Genomic DNA, 9626 nt, shown 5'->3' with positions numbered 1-9626 from the left:
AGCTGTTGCTAAGGCCTATCTGACAATGCTGTTTCTCCCCCATTTCCAGTGCTGATGACCTGGCCAGTCTCCCTCCCCCAAAAAGACAAGCCATACTCAGAAGAACACTCAACCCACCACCACTGAAATGATTCTGATTCATAATGACGTTGTAGGGCAGAATGGAACAGTCCTTTAGGGATTCCAAAACTGCAAAGCTTTATAAAAAGTAGATGGTGTTATCTTTCTTCTCTGGTGAGGTTGAAATGCCAGATTTTTTGTTTCAAATGTCTTAACCATAGAGCCACCAGCATCCCCCAAACACTCTATGTGTATCTCCCCAAAGCAGCCCTCAGGGTTTTCACAAAATCAAGGTCTGTGAGCAACACTTGTAACTCTATCCTGGTTTCAGAAGAGGTCTGAGGTCATCCGTTCTTGCCTCAATCCCTCCCCCCCCACCCCCGCCATCTCCCAACAGAGTTCCTTCTAAGTAGCAATGCACTTTGAGAAATTACAGAATGTTTGCTGGAACGGGGAGGGAAGGGGTGAATTCCTATCACAAGTTTTGTGATTCCTTTACTGTCTTTAAAAACAGTTTCCTCACATTTTAAATGTATAGGCTGAGGGCCATCTATACAAGTCAACATTCATAGTGTGAGCAGATTTAACATTCATCAAACATGAGCAGAGGCTCTATTTTGCCTTGCAGGACTTGGCCTGGCCTCTGGTACTTCTGCCTGAAACTGCTGCTCCTTCAGGCCACATGGTGCAGACCTGGGTTACAGACACAGCCTGGAGAATGACTGCTGAGGCAATTTGTAGACCTAAGTTCCAAGCCACTGACACTTCTGAAGACATTTTCTAATACATACTCTTATATGTAAAATCAATTATGGAAGTTGACACATGCTAAACACCATAGCCAGTTATTACACTGCACGGCACAGCTGAAGTTGTATTCACTAACACTAGTGTCCTAACAATAATCTATAATCCACCCTCCCTTGTAGTTTTTACACCTCTCTTGAGGCAGGCACACGGTTTGATGGAGAACAGCCTCGAAACATGAAAGCTGTTCTCACTCCAGAAACCAGCTCTTCACCCCAGGTCACCTACTTCCTCCCAAGTATTTCCTCTCATTGGAAGGCAGTGGATGAGCACTACTGAACTGTCATAAAGGAAGTGTGCAGCTCACCATTAAATTTTTCTTCACCATACCCCTAATATACCAGTCTGGTTCACAGAGGCTCAATACTACTCAAGTAAATGAATGGATGATACCTTTTATCATGAAGTAATGTTCGATCTAATGCTACTCAGAGCTGCTTCCACCAGACAAGTGTGTGAGAGTACAGACTTGAGCTTAGTCCTAACCCACTGCACTAGGCTGAGCATTCTGTAGCTCATGTAGAACCAATTATTTTTAGGGCAAAAAATAGCAAACTTATTTTTTTCTTTCCCATCAAACTGAGCAGGCTTGTCCATGCACAGTTATTTACTTAATTTATATGGAGTCAAAATTAGGTAAGTTGTAAAATACTTACAAAAATAATATGGAATCAACTTGATAACAACTATCAAGTGGATATGCACTCAATCTGAAGAAAATGGCTCTTTCCAGACTTGGATTTTGCCCTTTTGATCCCACAGCATACCTAAAGAAACACTGTTGTTATTTAAGCAATTTGAGCTATTATGTTTCCTTGTTACTGAAGGATAAAAAAGTTCCGTTGATCATAAAATAATAAGAGATCCTGCTGGATACTAACTCTACACACCTACACTCTCCAGCTTCTAAAGGACAAATAAAATGCTCCCTACTGTTGTCAATATCCTAGAAGAGAAAGAAATTATTTCGTGTTTATTTTGGTTGTTCCTAAATAGTACGACCTGTGTGTGAAAATACAAGGTGCAAAGTAACTGCGTAACTTTGCAGCCTGGTGCTAAGACTTGAACCAGAGCAAGACTCCTGCACCATTTGTTCCCAAGGGTAGTGTCATGCCTCAGACCTAAAATGTCTGTGCCAAAGTCATCTACCATCTGACTTCTCAGATTCATGGTTTGTCAACCCCTAAATTCTTATCATAGGGAACTCTAGTGGGTAAGGAGTTGAGGTTCAAATCCATCAGCTGCTCCATGGCAGCAAGATGGGCAATCTCCTCCTACTGATTTACAGCTTTGGAAAACCCACCTGAGGTCAGCTAGGAGTTATTCCAACGCAACAGCACAGAACAATATGTTCAGGCCTACCTACTACTTTGATTAAGACCCCACACTGGGTATATATATTCATGTTTTGAAAGATCTTTAAGGACATCTGCAGTAGGTATGTATCTTGATATACAAGCTTAAAAAACATTATTTCAATGTAGTACATTGTACTGTTTAACCATATTACACTGCAAAAATATTCATATAAATACTGTATACAAATGGATTCACTACCTTAGAAAGATTCACCCATTGTGATATTAAAGTATCAGCCAAGTCCAGAGAAATACTTTGACAGTACGAACACTAAAAATAAACATAAGGTTTATCAGCAACTGATGGAAAAAAGATTTGTATTTGCTATCATACAACAACAGGACTAATATGAAATATAATTTTAGACAATCAATGTATAAAAACTTTTAAAAACACTTTTGCTAGGTCAGCATGTAAGAACTTAAAAATCGAAACCAAACCAAATAGCTGTGGAGTTACTTTAAGGACTTACTACAAATCAAACTACTGTTCCCAGCTACTTCTGTAAGCACCAATCTAGAAAGGAAACTCTCTCATACACACACCCCACGTGCAATTTTATATTAAAAATATCCACTTCAATCTATAGTGTGTGCTGATGGGTATCAAATTCCAACTTGGGTGAGATCAGCAGGCATGGAGGCTTGTTTTCAGTTCCGAGTATAGCTGAAGAGAGAGAGAGACTAAACAAAGGTGGAGCTTGTGTGTGGTTTGTCCCACTTGGAGCCTTCTCAACATGCCCAGCAGCTCAATCTGGCATATCAATATTTAACTTGGGAGGTGGGGGAACACATTTTCCAGGGCTCTGGGTTATAACCACCCTGGCCTTCTTCCCAAACATTGGGGGCATCTTAGAGATTTCTGGAATGGATGTTTCTTCAGCATCTTCACTACCTTCATGATGCAGATCATATGAAATGTTCCCATATTCTCTTAAAAGCGGGAAAATTTCAAGGAGAAACTGACAGAAATCTCTGCGAATACCAAACCACCAATGATTGGCCCCCTTTCGCCTAAAGGTTGTGGCCATTAAAGTTATCAGTGAAAGCCAAAGGGGGACAAATATGGATATATAAGAAAATGTATTGTGACTGTCCACTCTGTGAGCCAGCAGGACCTCAAAAGTGAGAAGGGGCACAATGATTGTTATCCAGCTCACAGCCATGGTCACGTGTGTTCTTCTCTGCTCAGCAGCCACATCCAGGGACCTGAGAAACAAGAGTGACCAGACGACGTAATAAAGGACAACTAGGCAGAGAAAAGACATAAGGACCCACAGGGGCACAAACACCACCCGCCACGGCCAGTGGATAATTTTGTCCAGCCGCAGGGCAATGAAGATGAACTGTAGGATGTTGACAGAGCACAGGATCTCCAGCTCCAGAGACCGATCATGTCGGAAACCCCAGACACAAGCGGCCACTGACACGGGAGACACGAAGAACAGCGGCATGAAGACCAGTAACCAGAAGTGCGTGCCCCTCTCCACCCGGTCGCACACCAGGGCTTCGAACATCAGCAGCAGCAGGTGGATGCCCACGGATATCAGCATGGCTTTGAACTCCACACAAGCCTCTCCTTCTGTGCGGTAGCGAGGGTTCCGAGCCCAAACGCCGGCGCCCACTGAGGCTCCCGCGATGACCATGAGCTTCCACAGCCAGATGGGCGCGAAGACTGCCCAGTAGCTCCAGTGGATGACGCCGTCCAAGCGGAGGGGTAGCAACACTGAGAAGAGCAGCAGACAGGTGTAAATGAGGAACTTACTCGGGTTGAAGTCCTGGAAGAGGTTTCGGGGGTTCATGGCGGGTCCGTTGCCGCCTTCCCAGTCCCGCTCGCACGGTAACGAGTCTTTAGGCAGCAGCCGATCACGTTGGCTGCTCCTGCCCTAGGTGGGCATCTGCACACGAACGGAAGCCGTCTTACCTGCAGCCAGGAGAACAGACCACGTTCTCCTGTGGTCACGTGCCATGACAGGAAGCTTGGTGGGCGTGTTGTGTGCAGTGGGCGGGGCGCTCCGGGAAGCCTCTCTGCTCAGGATCAGGCTGGATCCGGGGTCTGGTGTGACACGCAGTGGCGTGTGGGGCGTGATGGGCGTGGCGTGAGGCGTGCGGGGAGGGGAAGTGGGCGGGGCTCGCCCAGCGATGCGGAATCCCCGGGGTTAGGTTGAGGTCAGGCGCGGGAGGGCTTGGCGTGGCACGGTGGGCGGGGCGAGGGTAGTGGGCGGGGCGCCCTGCGACGCCCGAAGCTCGTGGGCTCCGGATGGGCTTAGTTTAAGATCTCGGTGCCAAGTGGTTCGAGTCCGCTCCAAGCCAGGCACAGCCAATGTCCCGAACACTCGCTTTCCTTCCGAACACTTAGGCGAGCACCTACTGCAGACGACGCCACAAGGGCGCAGGGCAGCGATTTGCTGACAGGGCTGACCCGTTGCGCGGCCTCCGGCGGACCTTTCCGAGAGAAAAGGAGGGAAGAAGCCAGGGATGGACCCGCCACAGTGTCCCCACCCGCCACCCTGTTCTTACCCCTGTGGTAACTTGTTTTGGTGCTCTGAGAATGGATGCAGGGCTGCTGGTGCCTGCTTAAGCCAGAGTGAAGGGGTGGCAGGGCGCACGTATGGGCATTTGAGCGAGGGCAGGGACTGATTGCCCTCTCTGTCTGCTCTTATCTTTTCCGCGCCTGCAGGCTACCCTGGACCCGTGTGCGGTCTGCTTGATGGGGTGGGTAGGTCTGCCTAGACAGGCAAAAAGACAATTCCTAGACTATCTGGGAAATGGTTGAGGCCGAATCCCAGGAGGAAGTTTTGCTTGCCAGGGTTGGAAACCTGGTGTTAGGAAGCATGCTAGACCCTGGACTATCTAGGGAGAAGGTAAGAAAAATGGGTGCTTTCTGCCCTAGGCTAAGCAGCAGGTTAGGAGCAGAATTGGGATGCAGGTAAGGGGCTTCCAGAGTCCTCGGTTTTACTTGTCTGATCCTGTTCCACTTAGATTCTCAGAACCTTTTTTTGGGAAAAGGGCCAGAGGACATTGGACTAGAGGCCAAAAACTTTGGGTTCTAATGTACGGAGTTAAGGTGGCACCTGTCTGAGATTGCGAATCTACTTACAGCTTTATGGGAGAAAGATACACACAACCAGGCTTCTCTCTCTGGCGAGTCTTTTGGGATTGTTGTTTATTATTATTGTTGCTACCATGGGTGTTGATTGTGGCCTCAAGTAAGATAAAATCCTTCACAACTTCAGTCTTTTCTCCATTTATCCTGATGTTGCCTCTTGATCCAGTGGTGAAGATTTTTGTTTTCTTGATGTTAAGATGTAACCAATATTGATCTTCTACATTTGGTGCTCCAAGCCTTCACTTTCTGCAAGCAAAGTTGGACCATCAACTTAAAGCAAGTTGTTAATGAGTGTTCCTCTGATCCTCAGGCCACATTCTTCTTCATAAAGTCCGCTTTCTGTAATTACTAGTTCAGCTTACTGATTGAACAGATATGAAGAAAGGATACCACCCTGCACATCTTCCTTATTTTAAACTATGAAGTGTTCCCTTGTTCTGTTGAGAAACCTACTTCTCCGTTTATATACAGATGTCATGTGAACACAATTAACTATTCTGGGGTTCCCATTCTTCTCAATGTTAGCTCTAATTTGTTGTGATCTACACAGTTAAATACCTTTGTGTAATCAATACAACACAAGCATCTTATTTTTTATATTGAGCCCGTTAAGTGGATGGCTATTCCACTAGTTTTTAGCCTGGAAATGCCACTGAAGCTTCACCATGGTTGACCTTGCTAGTATTTGAAATATCTGTGGCTTCCAGCATGACAGGGACATACAAGCCACCACAGTACAGCAAAGAGAAGTGGTGTAATAGGAAATTTAAAGTTTATAAAAAATATACATATTGTTCTACATTCTTCTCCCTTTTGGTCAGAATTCTATGGAATTTTTGATCAAAACCCTGAATAATGTTAGTCTGGCACCAGGCAATTATTTATGGAGATAATTAGTCACATCTGCTGTGTACTCCAATTCCTAAGTCTCATTCCTCTATTCATGAAGACTGATTTCTGTACCATGGATAGGCCACTTGTAAGTTGTTAGGATCCCAGGCACTAGACCAGAAATCCAAGGTAATAGCTCATATTAGGTACTAGTAACTTTATTTCTATCTGCAAAGTCCCCTCACAGTAATGCATTTCTGTGACCTCGATTAGTGTTTGAGTAGCAAGGGTGTAGGAATTTTGGGGACCTATCTAAAATTCCCAGTATCAGTGGTTACACCAGGGATGTGTCCTATCTCCATATCTATTTAAACTATATTCAGAACAGATTATCCGGGAGGCTGGGCTGTCTGAGAAGTGTGGCATCAGGATTGGTGGAAAACTCATCAACAGGCTGCATTATGCAGATGACACAACCCTGCTTGCTGAAACTGAGGACATCCTGAAGTACTTACTGCAAAGGGTCAAGGATTGCAGCCTTCAATATGGATTGAGGATCAATACCAAGAAGACAAAGATTCTCACCTCTGGGGCAATTGGTAGCATCAGGATGGATGGTTAAGAGATTGAGATTGTTCACAGCTTTAGTTTGCTTGGCTCCACAGTCAACACTCTTGGCCCCAGCAGCCAGGAAATTAAAAGATAGGATGGGAAAGTCTGCTGTTAAGAACCTCTCCAAAGTACTGAAGAGCATTGGTGTCACTCTTGAGACTGAGGTGTGCCTGATACAGGCCGTGGTCTTTGCAATCTCTTGCTATGCATCAGAGAGCTGGACAATGACTAGGGAGGATAGAAGAATTGATGCCTTTGAGCTATAGTGCTGGAGAAGAGTACTGAATGTACCATGCACTGCTAAGAAAACAAACAGGTTCATCCTGGAGAGGGTTAAACCAGGCTGCTCCTTGGAGGCAAGGATTCTGAGGCTGCGTCTGACATACTTTGGACATGTTGCAAAGAGAAGGACGTCATGCTTGATAGGGTGGAGGGGCAGGGCAGAAGTGAATGACCCTCTATGAAGTGGATTGATTCAGTGAATGGGGTAATCAGGGTGAGTGTGTCAGAGAAAGATTGACACAGGACAGAGCAGGGTTTAGGGTCGCTGTGAGTCACAAGTGACTCAACTGCACATAACAACATCTAAAATTCCCAATATCAGTGGGTAGACCTAGTTCAGCTCTTTCTGCCTCCACTGAAGGCAGAAAATTCTTACATGAGGGCTCATCACTCAGAAAGAACAGGGTGACAGTGCTAGATCCCGAGGAAGGCTTGGTGACACCTTGGCATGCTTCCAGGCAGACTCTGTCAGTTCTCTGAGTATATAGAATCTGTGGAGTCAGGACTCCCAAGGAACCTTGGCCACAAGAGAAAGAATTTCCTTACTGACTGTCCTCCCAAGTAGGGAGTTTGGGAATGGGGTGCCCTGTGAAGGAAGCCCAGGGAGGCTTTCCCTTTGAGATGGACTTGTGTACATCAGTGGTAGTGTCTTTGGGCCTTTTGTGTCCATGTTTGGCCCCAGGCACCAGGCATTTCTGCCTTTCTAGTGCTCTCACCTGCTGTCTGCTCCCCCTCTCCGTGCCTCTGCCCCCAACACACCCGTGCAAAGTGTGGTAGTGAGCTCAGGGAGCACAGGCTTCAGAGCTCCCCAAGGCCGTGTCTGCCTCTGAGCTATGTGGCCTTGGCAAGTAATAAGCTAAGTGTTCTCATCTGTGATGTGGAGATAACTTCACAGGTTGTGAGAGCAAAATGAAACATGTAGGACAGCCTCCTTGTCTGGTTGATGCTTCCTTGTCCTGTCTCAGTAGTGGCTATGGTACTGTCTTTCCCTGCAGCTTAAATATCGCCTGTTCTGTTGCAAAAGTTGTTAGGTTTGTTAGAGAAACGAGTTGTGGGGGAGGGGGGCAGAGGAAGGCAAAGTGTGTCACACACAGTGTAAATCCCAGGTTTAGTGCAGCAGCACAAATGTAAGAAGCCTCTGGTTTCCTCAATCGTCAAGCAGTAACAAGTTTCATAGTAGTAACAAGTCAGCTTTTCCTTCAGTCATCTAACAAGCAGAACCTTCAACTCTGGCTCTGTCACCAGGGCTCCATTAGGCTACACCTCCACAGACTCACTGCAAGGGGTTACCTCTGTCTCTTATGTTGGCCTAACAGCTATTGATATTGAAGATGCTGATCAATGGGTGAATCACTTGTCTGTAGTTGAAGCAGCTGGAGACCATGCCCCCACAGAGAGCAATGGATAAAAAAGACATTTTCATAAGTCCTAACACCAAGAGGACTTTAAAGGAAATTAATTCAGCTGAAGTATTTGAGGTTTCTTCAGGCCACATCTATAATGCAAGTTTAGACTCAAGCTTGTGTGAGTACTGGGTTGTTAATATGCTCAAGACAATTAATTTCTCTTTCAGGGTCAAAATTGAGACATGAAGGTTTTTCCTCCTGACCCTTTATGCCTGAAAGGACTTTTAATAATTTTCCAGTACACCAACAGAATCACTTTTTGCTGTCCTAGCTTTATTTTATTAAGGCCTCCACCCTCAGTAACTCTTCCTTAGTGTCATGTGTTGTAAGAGTATACATGAATAAGTGGCATCTAGATGTGTTGAAATGCCATAAATACAAATCTTTGTCAGATGATCGTAAATACATTGTGAACATTGCAGGAATGCCCAATACTTCATTGAATAGTTGGGTTGTTTATGCCCTTTCCTACGGTAAGTGTGCTGGAAATTCCATGATAAAGAATGAAAGTCAATGTGATAGCTCACTCTGCTGCCAATTGATTCTAATTCTTGGGAAACATCAGGTTTCCAAAGCTGTGAATCTTAATGGAAAGTGATTGTCTCATCTTACTCTGGAGTGGCTGATAGAGTTAAACTAATAACCATTCATTGAGCAACCCTACAATACCACCAGCATAGAAGCTGAAATCGAAGATAGATTTAGGCATAGATAGGTTCAAGATTAGAAATCAATCCACTGTCACTGTTATAGCTGCTGTGGAGCTGACTGTGACTCTTAGCAAACCTAGGAACAACTGATTGAGACTTTGCCCTGTCAACCTTTATCATCCTCAAAATCTATCATGTTCAAGACTATTGTTGCAGTCATTGTGTTAATCCACTTCACTGAGGGTCTTCCTTTCCTTTGCTGACCCTCTACTTTTCCACAACACAGTACATATATATCTATACATATCTATACACACACACACACACACACACACACATATTGTTGTTGTTGTTGTTATGTGCCGTCGAGTCATTTGCGACTCATAGCGACCCTATGTACAACAGCCCTAAACCATGCTCTATCCTGTGCCAATCTCATTGCCTCTGACACACCCATCCCGAGTACCCCAGTCACTGAATCAATCCACCTCATAGAGGGTCTTCCCCTCCT

The 9626-nt window shown here is 45.3% G+C and overlaps 1 protein-coding gene across 2 annotated transcripts; it reads right to left on the bottom strand.

Moving 5' to 3' along the window:
* Window positions 1-2974: 2974 nt before the first annotated feature.
* TMEM185B (transmembrane protein 185B) lies at window positions 2975-4027 on the bottom strand. 2 transcript variants are annotated; one of them, XM_006903101.1, is made up of 2 exons: window positions 3993-4027; window positions 2975-3815 (listed from the first exon to the last, which is right to left on the bottom strand). In XM_006903101.1, exons 1-2 carry the CDS (start codon window positions 4025-4027, stop codon window positions 2975-2977), a joined length of 876 nt encoding a protein of 291 aa, XP_006903163.1. The 2 variants fall into 2 exon arrangements, with proteins under 2 accessions (XP_006903163.1, XP_006903162.1); XM_006903100.1 differs by having other exon boundaries at window positions 2975-4027.
* Window positions 4028-9626: the final 5599 nt, after the last annotated feature.

The sequence above is a fragment of the Elephantulus edwardii genome, unplaced genomic scaffold (genome assembly GCF_000299155.1).
Source record: "Elephantulus edwardii isolate Elephantulus edwardi_28Jun2011 unplaced genomic scaffold, EleEdw1.0 scaffold00509, whole genome shotgun sequence".
Classification (NCBI taxonomy): Eukaryota; Metazoa; Chordata; class Mammalia; order Macroscelidea; family Macroscelididae; genus Elephantulus; species Elephantulus edwardii.
This window is presented reverse-complemented; position numbering and strand designations above follow the sequence as displayed.